This window comes from Podarcis tiliguerta (genome assembly GCF_965153285.1).
Source record: "Podarcis tiliguerta genome assembly, chromosome: 17".
Taxonomy (NCBI): Eukaryota; Metazoa; Chordata; class Lepidosauria; order Squamata; family Lacertidae; genus Podarcis; species Podarcis tiliguerta.
Window position 1 is genome coordinate 32,223,557 of NC_139550.1, and position 19,189 is coordinate 32,242,745.

Sequence of the window (19,189 nt, forward strand, 5' to 3'; positions counted from 1 at the left end):
GGGAGAAGAGTGCCCACATCTCTCTCAGAACTGGTGTCAAAACAAAAGGGGCACCAGAAATGCTGCTTTCTATTCATCCCCTTCCAAAGTCTGAAGGTCTTACTGTCTCACTCAGAGCAAGACACCTCCAAAGGAAGGAGGGTGAAATCACTCAAGGAACTATGAATACATGTAGTTTCTATGTTTTTGTGTGGGCCTCTGCTTTGTGATCAATTAGGACATACCAGGAAGGGATGTCCAGAACATTAGCTGGGAGACACTGCTGTGCCTCTTCAAAAGAGAACACCAAAACACATAGTATGGGCTGAAGACCTTGCTAGATTCCTGCAAAGATTCCGATTGGGCTCTAGTGGAAGGCAGAATTCACTTTTAAATGGCACAAGTATGAAACGTTAAACGTGGAGTCCAATGGAAACGTATCTGGGAGCTAAAGGCATTCCTTTTTCTTGATCCAGAACTGAAATGGAGTCCATGTAAAACATAAAAAACAAAAAACCAGCTTGCCTCACACTTGAAGGCCCGTATGAGCAATTTCCCTCTCACTGGTATGGCTAATCTGTTTGCCACTCACTGCCCTAAGCTATGGCAGGTTTTAAAATCTTTCCTAGGAAATAAAGCATTGTTAATCCCTTTCCAGATCCTCTGGTCAATGATCCACTGTCCAGCTGTGGGGTACACTCATTCCACATTCTTGCTTCTGCTTGCTCTTTTGGATAGGGTGGGATGTTCAAAAAATGCGATTACAAGAAATGCTAATAAACTAAGCTAATAAACTAAGCTCGTTGTCTCCAGATACTGCCACAATTCCTTTAAGTGCCAAGGAACTGCCAAGATGAGATCAGTCTCCTGTTTCCCTCATTATGTGTGGTAAAAAGATGTCATCTTCAACTTCAATATGAAAGCATTACAGCTGAAGGCTGGGCTGCCTATTAGGACCAGTGTAGTTCCTGGTGGTTAAGCCTCAGCTACTTGCTAGTGGGCACAGCTCAAGCCAGGCTTGAAAAGAGGGGCTACAGAGAGATCCCAAACATGCTGCCTTTCCTATCAGAAGGCAGGAAGATGGAGAATCCAGCTCGTGGGTAAGGAAGCAGGAGACAAGCATGCCCACAAAGACGGCCCAGCTAGGAATAAGATCTGCTTTGTAAAAAGAGGCAGTTGAGTAAGTGCCACATGGTTCTGTCTGACAGAGACTTATCTGGTGAGTGGCTTTGCCCTCACATTTCTTCTCAGGACCAGAAACCAAATGTGTGGAGCATCATCACATACAATGGATTAATAAAGCTGGCAAGGATTAGCTACCAGTTTGTTTGCACTGCTTTAGCCAGCCAGTGCTTGCTATGTGACATCTTCTATAAAAGATGTCACCCTTAGAGACTAACTGGTTTACTCGATGAAAGCTCAGATATCCCTGGCATTCATAATGGAAAACATGGTAGTGTGTTTGCTGTTTAAAACTTATATGGCTACGCTTCTGCAATTTCCAAAATATAAAAATGAATTCAATGAATCTGTCAGGGGGAAAGCTAAGGTGATATGCAATAAAGGAGAAGAACATATAACCTTGCTTGGCAGGTCACTCTGATATTTAGTGACTGACTTATTGGCAATGATCTTCATTATCTTTTGATAAAGCATCTAACTTTTGAAGTACATAGGCCAGAAGCAAAAATAAAATAAAATATTTTCCTCCCTGCTACCTTCAAACATGGTGTAACACGGAAAAAGTGGTCTTACCTTTTTTTGTTTCTACTTGTTTGATAGGTAGCAGTCCAGAGACAGGGCACGCTCTCTGACCAGCCAATATGGAGCAGATGCTGAAGCCAAAAGTCTCTGGGAAGGACTTAGAGAGCACCCAGCTCTTCCTCTGTACAACCATCCACTCCTAGCCTAAGACCTCACACTCTACAACTCAAAACAACAAGCACACTATACAACCAACAGACTACCACTGAAACATGCAGGTTATGGATTACTGTCCAATAAACCATCAGACAGAAAATTTTCAGCTAAGACAACATTTTCTGTTTTATTTGTTGCTGGGCAGTGGTCTGCTCACTGGAGGTAGATGAGAGCATCAGAACCCTGAGGTTCATGCACTGTTTTTCTAATTATTACATTTAGAAACAAGGTTTGGATACCCCTTGGTAGAAAGATAGGCTTAGAAATGTCTCTCTTCATACTGATAGATCTTATCAAAATGCATACAGCACTCAGAAATAAATAACTTGCTCCACCAGGTTACTCTTCGTCTGCAGAAGCAGAACACAAACCAGTTATAGGCAATAGTTTTGCTTCAGTGCCCACCAAATATTGATCTGATCATATAGACAAGTTTAAAGTGATTTCTTTTTCTTTAAAAGCAGCAATATCCACAGCAAAGTGCTCCACGTTTGGTTGTAAAAAGCAGCTTGACCCTGTAAGAATTGCTGAAGCAAAGGTTTTGCAGACTGAAGAACCCAAGTTTGACTATTAGATGTCTACTTGATTCACAGAAAACTGCAGGATGCGTTTCAACTTTTAGCTTCAACAGCAGATATTTTACAGCACACAGCCCTTCAAACTCAATGTACGCAGTGTATATTGTAAAAGGCCATGCACAGCTTTTTCACCTGCGAAGGTTTAAATGCTGGAGCTCCCAATATGAAATCCAAAGCATCAAGGTGCTGATCATGTTCTCAGCAAGGCTTCAAACGCACTTCTAACCCAGTAAGGAATACTCTACTTGATGACAAAGGCCCATGCTGGTCTCAAGCTAGAAAGTGCCTGAACAATCTCTGGTTTGAAGTAGAAGTGTTGCCTGCATGAATCCTGATGCATGATGCCTGTGTTTCCTCTGAAACTGTTGGGATACCAACAATCACCATGCCAGTGACTTCTGCAAAATAAACTTCTCTGAAATCTGGTTTGCTGCAATGTGGTCTGTGAAAAAACCTTGCAGTGAGGCACAGTCTTTTATGCAGATATCCTCTAATGGCACTGACATTACCATCAGAGAAGCTGGAGAGCTGGAATGGCATTTTCTCGATTTGAGTTTCGGCCTCCTGCCCTTGGAAATTAATATGCTGCATCTAGAGACACTGCTGAACATCAGCTACTCCCCAGTGTCTTCAGCATATGTTTTTCTCAGCTTGTGGTCCACTGGTGATCTTGAAATGGACTGAATCTGACGCATGCAAGGCATGCATGCCACATCAACATTTCAGTCCCTCTCCCAAAGAATTTGTTCCAGGGAAGACAGGCAGGTGCCCATGAGAAGGTGCAACTAACTTGCATAATGGGCAACCTCACTTTCACACTACTGGCAGTTACCAGAAGGAGTTGTTTAGTACTGTGTTACATGCACTGGTCTATGTAGCTCAAAAGCATCTGCTGACCAGCACCAAACTTCCCAATGGCAAGGCACTGGTACATTTTATAGCATTGCTCCTCTCCAAAGGGATAGATGAAACAGCACAAAGATGCAGACCCATGTCAAGGTCTGCAGAGACCAGCTAGTGGACGCGACAGCACCTTGAGCCACCTTCTTTGGCAAAACTGTTTCCCCTTAACAGTTCCAGGATGGTCTTTGCACGTTTCCAGAAACAGGAAAAGGAGGAATAAGTTCTCTCAAAAAAATGTCAGCACTTGCAACAATAGCATGTATGAGGTACAAGAATATTTGCAAGAGAAGTTGCAGCTTTTTAATTTTTTTGACAACTCCTCCTTCAGGGCCTTAAGGCAGGCTAGAATGCCTCTAACAGGATAAGTCGTGGCAGAGACCACCTTAATGACTTCAGTCATGTGCTCTATGGATCTTCTTAAGGCCAGACTCACTTTCTGTGCACTTGGTCCATAGGCCTGGGTGTTCCCCTCAGGTAGCAAGCAGAAGTCTATGGTAAGAAATGTCAAAGCTTCAAGTATTTTAGGCAACAAGAACAACCGAGACTCAGAGTGCAGTGGACAGATCCTTGTCTAGTGTTTAGTCTGGACAGGACACCTTGTTTGGTTCACTCTACGAAGCTGTAAGAAATGCCTTGAAACGGGGGTTCACCATATTAGTCACATGGCCCTGCCTTGGACAAACAGGACAGCACAACTTGTGGGAGGAGGCCTCACTATTCAGCTGGAGAACCTGGCTTCGCCACCATGCCCTTAAGGGAGCAGGTTGGAAGGAGGAACTCATAACTGAATTTCATAGCAAGATTCTCTGGCTCCTGACTTGCACACTGAATTTCTCATCCTTTGGGAAGGCTGAACAAAGCCAAACAACTCTTCCTCCTTTGCTGATTAACTCTTGGGATTGATTCCTTCAACTCATAAGAGCCTAACTCAGCACCTGGGATGTTCCACAAAGAAAAACCAGCTTAGCTTGATCAGCAGCAGAACAAAGTTAACCAACCTGCACTTTCTTTCTCTTGCACAATCTCGGAGTGCTTCGGGATGGCTACTGCAGCTTAGGACCAGCTTCCTATTCCCTCCCCGTGCTGCCCCAAAGTCTGCCTCTTGCAGGCCAAAGAGCCCCCAGTCTCTGGATCACTGCCTAGCAACAAGTAGGATGAAATATTTGCCGGGCCAGACAGGCAAGAAGAGCATACACTCAGTTGCATAGCAAGCAGGCCTACTGCATCTGAAATGTTTGCAATCTGTCAAGGAGATCAGTTGAATTTAAATTTGGCAACATGGTTTCCACACAGCTGAGTTCCTAATACCCAACAGAAGTTTTGCATGGTGAAGTTGATGTGTATTTCAAGAAAGCTCCTAGACTTTACAAATGCCAACATTTAGGTTATCAATTTAACAACATCATAGTATTTCTGATAATCGTGTCGAAAAAGTATTGTTGCCAAACTCAGTGCTTGCTAGCACAATCTAAGCTGACCATCAAAACTTCTGAGACTGGGTATTTTCCTCAACTTTCTGACACACAGACAGACAACACAGACACAAGTAGAAATAAAAATTTAGAAAATCATTGGAGAACGATGCTGTACCATGTATACCTTGAGCCACTGCTTCTCAGTCAGCGAGTCACTATAGTCCACTTCCTTACGGTGCCGAGAACCTCGCCCAAACATCTTTTCTTCCTCTTCCTCGCAGGTTAGCCTTTCTACTTCAGCATCATCTTTAATGATCCAAGAGGGCAATTCATCCTCTTCCATTAGACGTGGCTTTCTCTTTGGATTGCGGGCTTCTTCTCGCCTGCGATCCAAGTCAATGCGCTGTAAGGAAAATAGCCTGAGGTGAAGGCTCCAAAGAGTATGCTGGCTGTACTAGTTATATACTCTAAGGCCATACTGGTTATATATTCTGCTTGGACACAGGGCAGCTGCTCTCAGAGAGTCATCAAACAGAAGAAGGTCATCAACGGGAAACTAAGCCTGTGTTAGCAACATACTGGGCAGACTAGGGGTTATACAGAAAACAAAGGATAAAAATTACACTAATTCATGCCACAATCATAGTTGTTTCTGGTGAGAGATAGTCGGGGAACACCAGCAGGCATCATGTCCCTAGAGTAGGGTGAAACTTGCCATCAAAAGAAGACAGAGACTAACAACGTTAGTTTATTTAAAATATTTATATATTGCCTCTCTCATTAAAATAAAACCCAGGAATGCCCTGTCCATGAAACAATGTCCAAATGTTGTATGACTCCCATGCTTATTGGGCTGATGGGAGCTGGAGTACGGCCATACCTGGAGGGCCACAGGTTAGCCACCCTTTGCCTAGTGGATGAAGGTTGGGCTGCAATATGCTTGACATAAATCTCATTAATTTTATAATTGGGCTTATTTTCAATTTAACAGGCTTTGGAGGTCAGCATGGATGTGTGATAGCCTGCTGAAAGGTGAGGAAGCCATTTCAAGTATGCTCCAAAAGGGCTTTATACCTGAAATGTGTATGTTTCTATGGAAAAGCATCGAGTTCTACCTGTTAGAACTCTTGTCCCTAGACACCATATCAGAGCAGAAGGAAACAATGCAATCACTTTCTTTAAAAGAAGCCAGATTCAGCTGCCACTTCCCTCCTTTCTGTTGAAAATCCAGAACTTCACCTGTCACTTTCTCCCCTCCTCTAGCAACCTGTAGCTAGTGTAAACATAGGTGTTCACAGGCTGAGGGGTAGGAGGATTCTCCTTCCCACCTCCTGCTGCTTTTTTCTCACGGCCCTAAAGTGAGGGGCTCATGATTATTGGAGGAAACAGAAGGACAGCAGCATCCCAAGGGCATAGGATCCAACCCAACAGCTGCAGTATGTCACCTGCCCTGAGCCTTAGAACTGGGTAACAGCTTATTCACAAAGAATAAGATGACACTCCCTGCTATCTATTCATTCTCTCCACTACAGCTGCCATAGTGTGAGACTCAGACTAGTAGCCACCCTAGTCAACCAGAACACAAGTACTCAAGTTTATGTTTTTTTGTAAAAGAACCCATGGTGCTTGTACTGCTTTCACTGCCGCGGGGATTTTTTTAAGCAAGTATAATCAGTTAATTGAATGAACTCAAAGGGTTTGCAAGGGCAGAATTTGCAGAAACCTTGTATTTTCTCTCCCCCGCCAAAAAAACCCTTCTCTTTATTGGAAGGACTCTTGGTTTCTAGACCCGGACTCATGCTTTTACTTAGCACTACTTAACACCCCTCCAGTATACCTTAATACTAGACTGAATTCAGGAAGATAAGGCTGACCTGTTTGAAATGCAAGAAGCAAGGCAGTCACTCTCACCATAAAAAGGTCAAACTCCTCCTCATGCCGGGCAATCATCTGGTTAACTGTCTCATCATCAGGAACCTCATCTTCCTCCTGAAAGATTTCAAAAGAGCCCCGTTTAACTCGTATGGAGATGCACCATCTGGCAACTCACTGCTCAAAACTGTACATTGAATGTGTTTTTACTATTTCACATTTGATTTGGCTACTCATGTAAAAACGAGCTGGGTAGTCTCAGTGGACAGGGAAGTTCGCCACCCGAGTTGGCAACAGTCTTAAAACACAGCCGAGTTGGCTGACAGTCTTAAAACACAGTGAGGCGAAGGACTGGACAGGCGCGGCGACTGAATGACCCCTCTCACCTTTAAAGGTGGTTCCTCCAAGTCGGAGTTGAGGCACAGGGTTGAGGCAGTGTGGGGAAAGCTTGCGCTGCCACTGCCGCTGCCCGTGCTGTATCTGGTCTGTGGATAGATAGAGGACTTCAGTCTCCAGGGCTGTCAAGCCAGCCCCTTTCACTGACACTCAAATTCACTTTCTAGCATGACAAGGGTTCATGCCATTTCCTTCCAGCCCACAGTCCCTTGCGTCAGCGTCATACAAAGCACAAAGCTAGGCAATGCATTCACCACTCATACGCTGGAGGAGGAGAAAGCAAAAAAACCACCCCACTGTTCCCTTACCTCATCCTGCTCCTCATGCTCTAAGATAGCCTGGAGAAAAGCTCTCCTTTCATGGCTGGAAGATTTCTGGTCAAACATGCCAGCCTGGATAACCTTTTGATCTACATTCAGCTTGTACTTGGCTGCAGCAAGGATCTTCTCTTCCACGCTGTTCACGGTGCAAAGGCGCAGCACACGGACTTCATTCTGCTGCCCGATGCGATGCGCTCGGTCCTGGGCCTGCAGGTCCTAAGAAAGGGAGAGAAGAAGAAAGCTCTCACTGTTCAGAGAGTAGTTAAAATTCAGCTATCACCTTCATGGGCTTTGATGTACAGCACTTTAGAGAGAATCAACCCACAATACTCCAATGGATTATGTTGAACCTACATGAGAACAGTGCTGTTCAGAACCCACTTCTTAATTTACCACCATACATTTGCATAGTAGAAGTGAAGCTGCTGTGACTTACCTTAGGTCAGCCTGTGAACCAGTAGTGTGTCCTTGACCCTTCCACTGAAGACCAGTCTTCTACTCTATGGCCCATTCACCAGGGTTATTGGAATAGCTGATTTTATATCTGTGTGTGTGTGTGTTGGGAACTCTGGCAAAGGGTAATATAGAAACCTTTTACATAAATCTTGGTTTACAAAGCTGTAACTTGGGACCTGAGTACCTGAAGGAGTGCCTTCCCCATAGATTCTGACCCAAAACTAATGATTGAAGAAGAAGAAGAGTTTGGATTTGATATCCCGCCTTTCACTCCCTTTAAGGAGTCTCAAAGTGGCTAACATTCTCCTTTCCCTTCCTCCCCCACAACAAACACTCTGTGAGGTGAGTGGGGCTGAGAGACTTCAAAGAAGTGTAACTGGCCCAAGGTCACCCAGCAGCTGCATGTGGAGGAGCGGAGACGCGAACCCGGTTCCCCAGATTACGAGACTACCGCTCTTAACCACTACACCACACTGGCTCCACATTGGTGGGAGAGGTCCTGTTTGTGGTCCCATCAGCAGGGGTGGCAAGGTGATTTAGGACAGCGTGTTTTCAGCAAAAGGGCCCTGTTTGAGGAAGTCTGTTTCTGCTGAAATCAGGTAGTCTGCTAGATTCGCCACGTTCAGGCAGAATGTTAAAACTTTTGTCTAGGACTTTGGGTCATAATTGTGAGGTCTCTGCGCTGAAGGTATTAGCATGCCATTTTAAATATATTTTAATTGACATTTTAAATGCTGTATGGCTTTATGTATTTTTCTGTATTACATTAAGTTAGTTGCCCTGGGCTTCCTTTAGGAAGAAGCATGGGATACAAGAAACATTGTTAATCATTATGTGAGGAGCTTCCCAAAGACATCCTTGGCATAAGTGTGTTCAGTGTAGGCCAGGTTGCTTTAGGAGGCGATAGGAAGATTTCTGTTCCAAGATTCCCGTCATGTTTGGCACAAAGCACCCCCCCCCCCATATTCAAAGGAGCCTCAGTTTTTACTATAGAAAAGCGCCAACATTCAAGATTCTGTTGAAAATCCAGAACTTCAGTAATCAAATAGATGTGCATTTACTGTTGACCAAAGTACAGCAAGACACAGAAAAGCCCTGCTTCTTTTGTATCAGCTCAACAGATTAGTCATACTACAAATTTATTATTACCAACCTCACCCCACCCCACTTTCAAAAAACTTCATTTCTGAAGCCCACAAATGCATTTTATGAATACCTGGTGGGGATTCCAATCACTGTCAAAAATGATCACAGTGTCAGCAGACTGTAGGTTTAGCCCCAGGCCTCCAGCTCGGGTACTCAGCAAAAAAATAAAATATTCAGAGCCCGGCTCATTGAACGTTTTCAGCAGCATGCCACGGTCTTCCGCTTTAGTGGTTCCTTTGAAAGTAGAGAGACAAGAGTGGTTTTTCCCCCCACTGCTACAAATTTTTGGTTTGAGTAGAAAGCCTGTCATCTTTAAGAACCCCAGAAATGTGGGTAAGCATAGCACTGGTCCACAGAGGGGAAGTATTTTTTATACTGGGAACCAACCAAGTTGAGATATACACCCACATTCCAAAATGTCTGGAGAGCTTGCATATCAATTTAACTATTTAAGTTCCTAATGGTATTACGAAAGACAACTTACAATCAGAGAACAATCAGGTGGTTTGGATTAGCAGATACTGTCTTGGGGTGGGGTGGAGAGGGGGAAGGGGAAAAGAGAGGACAGGGAAGTTGGTACTGGTGCTTTCTCCCAATCCTGCCTCTTCCTACTTCTGTACTCCAAACTGGGGATAAGAGGGGAATAAGATAGAAATGAACACTCAGCTGCACACCAGTACCTGCAGTAAAAAGGCACCATCCTGCTTTTGTCCACTATCATTCACCAAGGAAACCACTGGGACAGGCTATGCTAAGGCCAATTTATAAAAGAGTTGCGGCTGCTGTTTATACATGGTTGGGACCCCCAGACTGAACTAGTAATATTTACTGACCTACAATCACACAATCCTAGGTCAACATTGCTGGTGACATGGGAGGTAGGGTACGTGATCTGCCAGGCCTCTGTAGTTGCTGAAGTAGCAACCATGCAGGGCCTACGCTGATGACATAAACAGGCTTCTGTTTTGCCCAGTGTAGGCCATCAACTCTGGCTACACTTAGCCTTCTCTGTTACTAGCACAATACAAGCAGACCCCCATTTTTGACCAGTGTTGGGGGGTCACATGGGCAGCACGTGATGCTATTGGACAGTCCCTTGTCAGAATGTAAATACAGTGGTACCTCGGGTTAACCTGAAACTGTTCTTAACCTGAAGCACCACTTTAGCTAATGGGCTCTCCCACTGCCACCGCGCTGCTGCTGCGCAGTTTCTGTTTTCATCCTGAAGCAAAGTTCTTAACCTGAGGTACTATTTCTGGGTTAGCGGAGTCTGTAACCTGAAGCGTCTGTAACCTAAGGTACCACTGTACTTCAAACTTTATGGCATTCACTTGGGAACACACCATAAAGGCCTCAATCCCATGCAAAGTGAAGCATCACGTGTTGAGGGGGAATGAGTTCAAGACCTGCTCTTGATCTTACCTCACAAACCATCCTTAAAACGGAAAAAATGTGTGAACAGGGTCATTGCCACTAATTAAGGAACCAGGTGACAGGGAAAAAAGAGGAAACATAAAAACTGAAATAATAAAAGGCTGGCATAACCAAAGAGGAATAAATACAGAGGGAACGTGCTCAAATTCTCTTGTGATAGAGGAACATATTTGCCCAAATGTTTAAACGAATGGTATTTTGGGATCATTATTTTAAAAAGGACCCATCATTTCAAGAGAGAACCAGGGCAGGTCACTGTAACTTAAGTAAAGGAATCAGCCCACTTGACAGTGTCGGGCTGCCATTCTGAAATTTGAAAGAGAAATCCACTTGTGAATGTTTGTAGCAGAGAGGAAGAATTGGAAATGGTGCAGCCAGAACACTAAGCTTAGCATGAAGCGGGCCCAGTGGGGGAGGGAAGAGCGCAAATTCCTACGCAATGGCTCCACATGCTACACCATGGGCCATACAGGATCACACCCCAAAATTGCACATGCCAAAAGAACCTTCCTATGCACTGAAGTTGGTGCATTTTACTTTCTTACAATGCTCCACACACAGCCCGACTAAAGACATACAGAGACTACATGAAGAAAGGCACTTTATTAATCGCATGCCAAAACCAGGTCTTCCTACAACATTACAGGCCCTAATGCAAAACTCACCATCTAGCCTGAGGTATTTGAAGCCACGGTAAGCAAAATAATCTTCCATTATGGTCATGAGGGACGTCATCTGACAAAAAAGCAGCACCTTGTGGTTGGTAGCTCGTAACTTGGGAAGAATCCGATCTAGGAGCTCAAACTTCCCTGAAGCGCGGTACAGGTCAAGCCTGGTTCAGAACATGAGGAGGAGAAACAAAGAAACTGTTTTCTTCTGGTATAGTGGCTTTTAACATTCTGCCTTTGGGGACCTGCTTTCACATCAATTTATCTGCCATGCAATGCTTGTGTGTTTGCGGTGGAAGTCTTGTATGTTCAGTGGATACTGGGAATTCTTCAGGAAGCACAGCAATTTTACACAAAGCCTGGCCCTACTGGATCTCCTTTTTAACTGTGTGAACTGACAGTGTGGCTCAATCAATCATTTATTTATTTATTTATTTACACTCTGGCTTTTCCCCTAAGGGACTCTATGAGGCTTACAGATAAAAATAAAAACTGCTAAAAACACGGGGGAAGGGGACAATAATGAAAAAAACAATTAAACACTGATAGAAATAAAACTATATACAAATATAAATCTATTAAAACCGTGCCAATAATCACAACAAAAAACAACACGGCACCAGCCCTTTCACTAAGAAGGCTCTAGAACATAACTAATACTTCTATACAGCTTCAGGTTGCAGGGAAAGGTTGCCATTAGTGTTTTTCAGGGGGAAATGTTAATCATAACTAGTCTTCTAGCTGTGGGGTCCCCCGGTGCTCTCAGGGTACCTCAAAGTACAGCCAGGGGGGTAATACATGCTTGATACACGACTGAGAGCAACCAACCTTGAAAGCTAAAGACAGAGGGATTCTGGAACATAACAGAACCACAAACCAACACGGAAGATGGAACTACAAGACAAGTGGGAAATTTACTTAACGGTTAAAAGGAGGAATGTGAACACTAGGAACAGAATTGTGAGGGCTTCTGTAAGCTAAAAACAGGCAGGCTAACATAACACTTGGTAAGTATTGGTGCCCAATGGTGAGAAGAGGCCTGGTCTTTCTCCTGGAGAAATAAAGGACTCACCAGAACCCCTCAATGAACAATAGAGGGTTTTGGGTTTCTGAGGGCACTTTGAGCCTAACCAAAATCCTTTTACTGAAGAGAAAGCAGTGAGTGATCCCACAATAACTCAGAAGCAGCCTGTCAAATGTCTCTGGAAGCTCACAAGAAGGGCATAAAAATCTCCTCCTCTTTAGCATTTGGTTTCAGAGATTACCCAAGAAAAACATGCACTTCCTAAAATTCTTTGTGGTGGCCAACTTACCCTTGCACAATGCCTCCAGTGAAGCCCAAGTGCTCAGAAAAGGATTCCTACAACAAAACATAAGAAAGCCAGTCTAATAATGAACAGAACAGGCCGAACAATATTTCAGAGACGGTTTCCTCTAAGAGATAATGGTCCACATGCTTTAGTAACGTGCAAAGAGATAATAGTAAACAATAATTAACTTTTCAGCTATCATAATCATTATTATGACAATTTTAAAATCTAAGCACCCTACAAATAAATTGATGCTTCAGTTGGGTTTGAAATCTTTTTCAACGAGTCATAAATATCTACAGAAGAACAAGAGACAAGCATCACTGGATTCCACATCTGTAAGCTTTCCATAAAGATTCCAAGATTCCAGCTTTAAGCCCAGGCTTTGCCAACCGGGTGCCCTCCATATCCTTTGAACTAGAACTATGATGGCTTTGCTGACTGCAGTCAATGGGAGTTAACAGTCCCAAGCACATGAAGGGCACCAGGTTGGTAAAGGCTGATGTTGTCAAAGTATTGCACTATATACAACCACACTAAGAGCCTACTGGACCAGGCCAATGGTCCATCCATTCCAGCATCCTGTTCTCACAGTGGCCAACCAGATGCCCGTGGGAAACCCAAAAGCAGGATCTGTCCCCCCTGTGGTTTCCAGCAGCTGGTAATCAGAAGCATTATTGCCACCAACTGTGGAGGCACTGTAGCCATCATGGCTAGCTTTTGATAACCCTCTCCCTCCATGAATAAGAACTTAAAAAGAGCCTAAACAGTTAACTTTTGGATCTTCAAATTGTGGGGTAAACCGGGGTAGTGGGTACATGAGTGTGAAGAAGGAGAAGGAGCTGCTTTCTTACCGAAACTCTATTTAATATTCTCACAGGAAGTCACAGCAGCAAGAAACGTGCAACTGCATGTCAGATTCTCCATGTAGCTGCACAGCAAAGACCCAGCATTGAGGAGGTTCCAGAAGGTAGAATAAGTTGGGGGAGCGGGACAGAACTGAATAGAAATGGTGGGTCAATCTAACGTTTACGAGACTTCCCATGCCCAAACTACTTTGTAGGACAGGAAGGAGAACCTGTGGTCTTCTAGATGATGTTTGACTACAGCCAACATCCCAAACCATTGGCCATTTTGGCTGGGGCTGATGGGAGTTGTAGTTCAACACCATGGGGGACTGCAGTTCCTCATTCCTGCTAAAGAACAAGTATTCCAGCAATACTTTTGGCCCTTCGTTGCTAGTTGCCCTCATTGAGCAGGCTGAAAATGTCAACACCAAAAACACTTCTTTACCTCTATGTGCTGAAACATGTAGGGATGGTTGCAAATCTTCCTCAGCTGCATAATAGTGTTCATGAGCGTTTTTGTACCACCTTTGCCCTGGAAAAGTAAGACAGCACTACTCAAACATTTCTCCCTAAGTGAACTACAATTATTGATACCAACGTGTGCAAAACCTTTTTTTTGGGGGGGGGTGTTAAACTATTTATGGCATATTTCATCACTTTGATTCCTAATAAATCTATCATTTTCTATCTAGGGATTAAACAATAGAACAAATGTTGGACAGTACATAAACCATGGCAGAGACCTTCTTTTGCCTTATTTCATGAAGTGTGTGCTTTTATTTTCGCTTTTTTGCTCGAGAAGTGCAACCAGATAAGCTAAGTACATAATTTCATGAAGGTGCACCTCTTCACAAAAATTATTCAAGCAACCATGTTGGAGCATCACTTTTTAAAAAATGAGCACCACTGCAGAAAAGCTTCTCACCTTGATATTGCTACAAATTTTGGAACTAGTAAGAAATTTTAAAATTACGTTTCAAAACAGTATTATGGTCAGATACTATTACTGTTTGTTCAATGGCTTGTGTAAAGAGAGCTTATGTTTCTTCATCATGAAGCTGAAGGCCCTCAAGAGCCCAAACCCAAATTCTTTAGTAAAATGACTGCTTTCCCCTCTGAAAAAAACATTGTCTATCATAACAACAATCCTTGCATGAAAAGAATAAAAACACTAATTGACTAGACCTGGCAATAAGATGCCCATCCTTACTGCACATTAGAGAAAAAGAGAGAAAAAGTCCAAACCTTTTTGTCCTTCTCAGATCCATCTGTAAGCAGCACTCCCTTGGCTTGCATGTGTCTATAAAGTACCCTTTGTAATGCAGACATATCACACTTAATCACATATTCCACCTGTTGTGAACAGAGAGAGGAGATATTAATTCATGAAACTGCATTCACAAAGCATGGATCCAAATAACCTTCCTGAGTTTGGGAGATTTCATTGCTTTCAGTGTCTTCAGACTTGTAGAAATCTTTGAGTAGCAGTATTTGGGGGGCGGCTGGGGAGAAGGTTCTAAGTTCAATCAATCCCTGGTACCTTTAGGTAGGGCTGGAAAGGTTGCTCTGTCTGAAACCTTGGAGAGCCTGTGCTAGTCAGTGTATACAGTACTGAGATAGATGGACCAATGGTCTCTGACTTGGTATAAGGCTTTCCAAAGAGTCCCCACAAATGGTTCCTCGTCATCCTGGAAAAAAGGAACAGGAGGGGTGCCACAGGGTTCTGTCCTTGGATGAGGAATAGAGGGGATGCTAATCAAATCTGTAGATGACAACAAACTGGGAGGGGTAGCTCATATTTCAGAAAACAGAATCAGGATGCAAGATGACCTTCACAGATGGGAAAACTGGGCCCAACCCGACAAAATGCTTTTTAACAGGGACAAATGAAAGGTTCTGCACTTAGACAGGAATAACCAGGTGCACAAATTTAGGATGGGGGACACTTGAGGCAGCGGGTGGGGTGTAAAGGTTTGGAGCAGGTCCAGCTTGTTTCCTGAGCTCCTCATTGCTCCTGGGAGGGGAACAAAGCAGAGAAAGGTTTTTCCCTTCATTCCTGCCCCATTTTAAAATGCACTTTCTTCTCTCTAATTGGTCAGCAGAATTAGACTGGGAAACGAAGGGAAATAAGAAGCTTTCTTCTCTCCTGCCTTGTAAAAAGAGAGAAGGAAGCTTGAATTTCAAAATGCATTTTTTTCCTCTCTCCTTCCCCCCACAGCTTCACACAGCAGCAGCAGTGAGGGACAGGGACAAAAGGGATGGGGGTTTGGCAACATGTAAAGGGAGTGGTGGTTTTGGCAAGCTGTGAGGGGAAGTTGTTTTTTGGGATGAGCTGCAGGAGGAAGGATTCTGGGAGGCACGTTGTACAGTGAAGTGGGGCTTCATGAAGCAGGAGAGTTTGGGGGTATAAAGAGAGGAGGGGGATTTTTGAGGGGATAAAGAGTAAAGGAAGGATTTAGGGGAGTGAGGTATAAAGGGAGGTTGAACAGGCATAAAGGGAGGGTGGGGTTTGCCTGGGTGCAAAGGGAGGGAGTTGGCGAGCAATGTAAGTAGGGGTACAACCCCTAGTATATAAAAAAAGATTGTTTTTAAAAATACATTAATATTAATGTATTTCTGGAGCACCCTTTCACAGAAAAGAGCTAGTAAGAGAGCTGATGGGCAAATCCTAGGACATAGCAGACAACCAAACAGAGCTGGGGCAGATTTGAGTACCACCATTTCCCCTTCAGAATAGTGTTTATAGTCAGATTAATTTCTTAACAGGTTGTGTTAAGGCATGCATCTGTTTGCATGCAGCTGTATCCACCAGAGTTTGCAGACTCAGTTTTCAGGTAGTGCAATTGTGGTGGCTGAACAGTTGGTTTTGTAATCTCTGTGGTCATAACCCACCAAGTATGTCCAAAGATTCTATGAGACCAAACAAACAAAATGTAAGTTCTCCATGGCCATGTCTGTTTTATAAGGAGGGCTTGTGTTGCAGAAAGGTGAGAAAGAGCCAAGTCCTATACAATACCAACATGGAAATATGAAAACCTTTGAGCTGGAAACACTGTGGTGGTGGTAAATCTCTCTTAATTGTTTAGCAAGAATTATAGAAGTTACGAAAGGGCCCCACGCTTCCTGAATGATGACTCCTCCGATTGCACCGGAAGCTGATATTCATGTAGCTAGCAGATCTGTCAGAAGAGAGCTCTCCTGGAGGGCAAAATTTGGCATTGCATGCAGATGTGAGGATCTCATCTGCATGAAAGGATCTCATCTACCCTACACACAGTATAGGGATCTGTGATGACACTGACAATGGTGATAAGTTACAGTGATGCTGAGATGAAGGCAGTTAGGTCAACTTCTGCCAAACAACATTTGTTTGGGATTCCTCTATGGATAAATTTGCCTTAAGTCATGAACTTTAGGATGGTGGTGGTTGTTGTTTGTAAAACTCATTACAGCAGATCTTTCTGATATCTAATAGTCAACTGGACCTCATGGGATCTCTCCTGGGTCAGATGCCCAGGAAGCAGCTGTTAGCAAAGGTATAAGGAAAGATTGAATCAAAAAGACTCAGGACATGCCCCGTTTGTGATCTCATTCTGAAAGGGAAGAGATAGTAGTCAGTGCAGCTCACTGGACTAGGATCCAACCATGCCCTGGGAGAGATCAAATACCATTAATTGAATCAGAACGCTCTTATTCTATCAGCCTCTGAGTTCTACACCCCATGTCTAGGATGAGGATCACAGAATAAACCAACCAAGTAAATTCTATAGCTTTTAATATGTGTTTGTGGGAAGGGGGTTATTGGTTTTGATTTATTATGCAGTTTGTTTTCATTTTGTATTTTTATGTTGTGAACTGCCCTGTGATATTTGGATGGTGGTATACAAATTTACCGGTAATAAATAGGAATAATAATGAGAGTGACAGTGTGCACTGAGAGTGAAGGACAAAATACTGCCAGAACCGTTATTTTTTACCATCTTTCTTTTCAAGCCCTACAGAATGAAGACAGCTGCACCAAAAGCAGGATTTCCTTTCCTCTCACAAACTGCAGTGCTCAGATTTTTCTCTGCAACCACAAGAGCTAGAAACGGAATGCAAGTCAGAAATATTCTCACAAAGTTAAATATTACAACAGATTCCAGGCTCTGTGTTGGGGATGGAGCATCACAATCCTAAATTCTAGACAATAGTCAGCAAAAAAGCCGCAACAAGTCAAAAGCACACAGAGGAGCATCTTAAGCCTGACGTAATGAAAGATGTCTTTAGTAGCAGTACCCCAGCCTTCTTTGAAATTATGTGAATGGTCCATTGATACATGCCAAGCTTTATTCTGAGACAAGCCATTTGTTTGTCTAGTCTTGTACTGTACATTCTGCTAGTGGCTCTCCAAGTTTCCAGCTCTATGTCTTTCCCATCTCAGCTACCAAAGAACCATTTTAGTTTGGTGCTGAAATGCCACTCTACAGCTGAACCATCATGCCTCCCAAGTCCCAAGCCTCTCTACAGACTTCCCTTGATAAAACAGAATCTCCAGCAGCCCCTTCAAAACAAGTGAACTAGGAATGATGCTACCCAGAAGAATTTGCATATGGACAACATGACATGAAAGATTCTACTAAGAGCTGGACTATTGCCTGCTTTTCAAGTGTTACCTTTTCAGGCAGCTGTGCTTCTACCTCCTTCTTTAACCTTCTTAGCAGGAAGGGACGCAACACTTTGTGCAAACGACGGATAATCAGAATAGTTTCTTCTTCATTTAAATCCACCTGTTTTTAGTTGCACGCAGATTCAAGGAAACATGTGTTATTTAAATATATTTTCCCAACATCACTAGAAAAAAAGTATGATCACTTTCAGACAAAAAGCCCATACTATCATGATTAAGTATAATTTTAACAATAAACAATAAAACCATGAACCAAAAAAATTTCATTTCACCGATTCATCTCTAATTCCCTAAAATTATCACAATTGCCGTAACAATTATGCAATCTCACATATCAATAGATAGATAAATGCAGCAGGGTTGAAGAAGATCTTTGAAAGCAAATCCAGACTACCAAAGAGGTGTAAAATGGTCAAAGAGGGCACAGTGCTTAATGCCTCCTGCACCTGATGCTTCCCCTACAGCCCCCTTTCCCAGCGGGGGTTCCAGACAGCCTTTTGGCTGCAACAGATATGAGTGCTGTCTCTTAAGGGAAAAGCAGCAGGGAACGGAAGGGTGAAGCTTTAGTACATTCCTCCTGCCATCCATTTCTCTGTTTCAAATCCTACAGCCCCTTTGCTGATTGACAGCAACCTGGCTTCCGAGAGGCGAGTCTACTTAATTTGGCCCCAAGTCACCATTGGTTACGGATGCTCTAATTTACCAATCTGTAACCCTGACTTAAAATGCTGTGAGCATCAAGATTACAACATGGCAAATTAGAGGAAACATCTTGCATAGAGTGAAAAACAAAATAACAGAGTGTAACAGCACTATAAGTGTGTGAGAGAGAGTGTGTGTGTGTGTGTGTGTGTGTATAGATAGATATATAGATAGATATAATTTCCCATCCACTTCCCCCAAAATAAACTCTCACATTTCCCCCCTCTCCCTCCTTCACATACATGCTGCCACAGGAGGAGGAGGGCAGGAGCGAGGGAGAAATGCAACAGTTCTCTTAAAGGGCCTGGAATGAGGAAACTGATCACCCAGAAGTCAAACCAAATGTAATCACAGGGAAAATGTGGATCTTCTATCCCTATTCATCTTCTGCCCCAAACTATTTGAAGTGCCAAATGCACACATACACAAAATTGGCGTAGTATTAAAACTCTACCTCAGAGTGAGCACTGTCTTTCGAAATGCAAAATATTAAAAGCAAACACCAGAAAGGTGTATTTCTTTAGCAGTGCCTTCTACTATGGGTTAATTGCAGTCCCATCTGTACTTACTATA

General features: G+C 43.3%; 1 protein-coding gene and 1 long non-coding RNA gene across 14 annotated transcripts in view; one reads left to right on the forward strand and one right to left on the reverse strand.

The window, feature by feature from the left end:
* Nucleotides 1–19,189, reverse strand: part of SMARCA4 (SWI/SNF related BAF chromatin remodeling complex subunit ATPase 4) — a 62,446-nt gene that overhangs the window by 6,483 nt on the left and 36,774 nt on the right. For 5 of the 13 annotated variants that reach the window (XM_083419306.1, XM_083419308.1, XM_083419301.1 and 2 more), the window contains 10 exons: nt 17,901–18,014; nt 14,491–14,598; nt 13,691–13,777; nt 12,401–12,447; nt 11,085–11,251; nt 9,056–9,219; nt 7,372–7,599; nt 7,054–7,152; nt 6,707–6,784; nt 4,971–5,198 (listed from right to left, as the gene is read on the reverse strand). In XM_083419306.1, the coding sequence (XP_083275432.1) occupies nt 4,971–5,198; nt 6,707–6,784; nt 7,054–7,152; nt 7,372–7,599; nt 9,056–9,219; nt 11,085–11,251; nt 12,401–12,447; nt 13,691–13,777; nt 14,491–14,598; nt 17,901–18,014 (1,320 nt within the window). Of the gene's footprint in view, nt 1–4,970; nt 5,199–6,669; nt 6,785–7,053; nt 7,153–7,371; nt 7,600–9,055; nt 9,220–11,084; nt 11,252–12,400; nt 12,448–13,690; nt 13,778–14,490; nt 14,599–17,900; nt 18,015–19,189 lie in introns of those variants that run through there. The other 8 variants (XM_083419310.1, XM_083419309.1, XM_083419304.1 and 5 more) reach the window with 4 other exon arrangements.
* LOC310668036 lies at nt 5,205–17,435 on the forward strand. The gene is made up of 2 exons (XR_014506565.1): nt 5,205–5,827; nt 17,239–17,435. It is a non-coding gene; the product is annotated as an uncharacterized lncRNA (long non-coding RNA).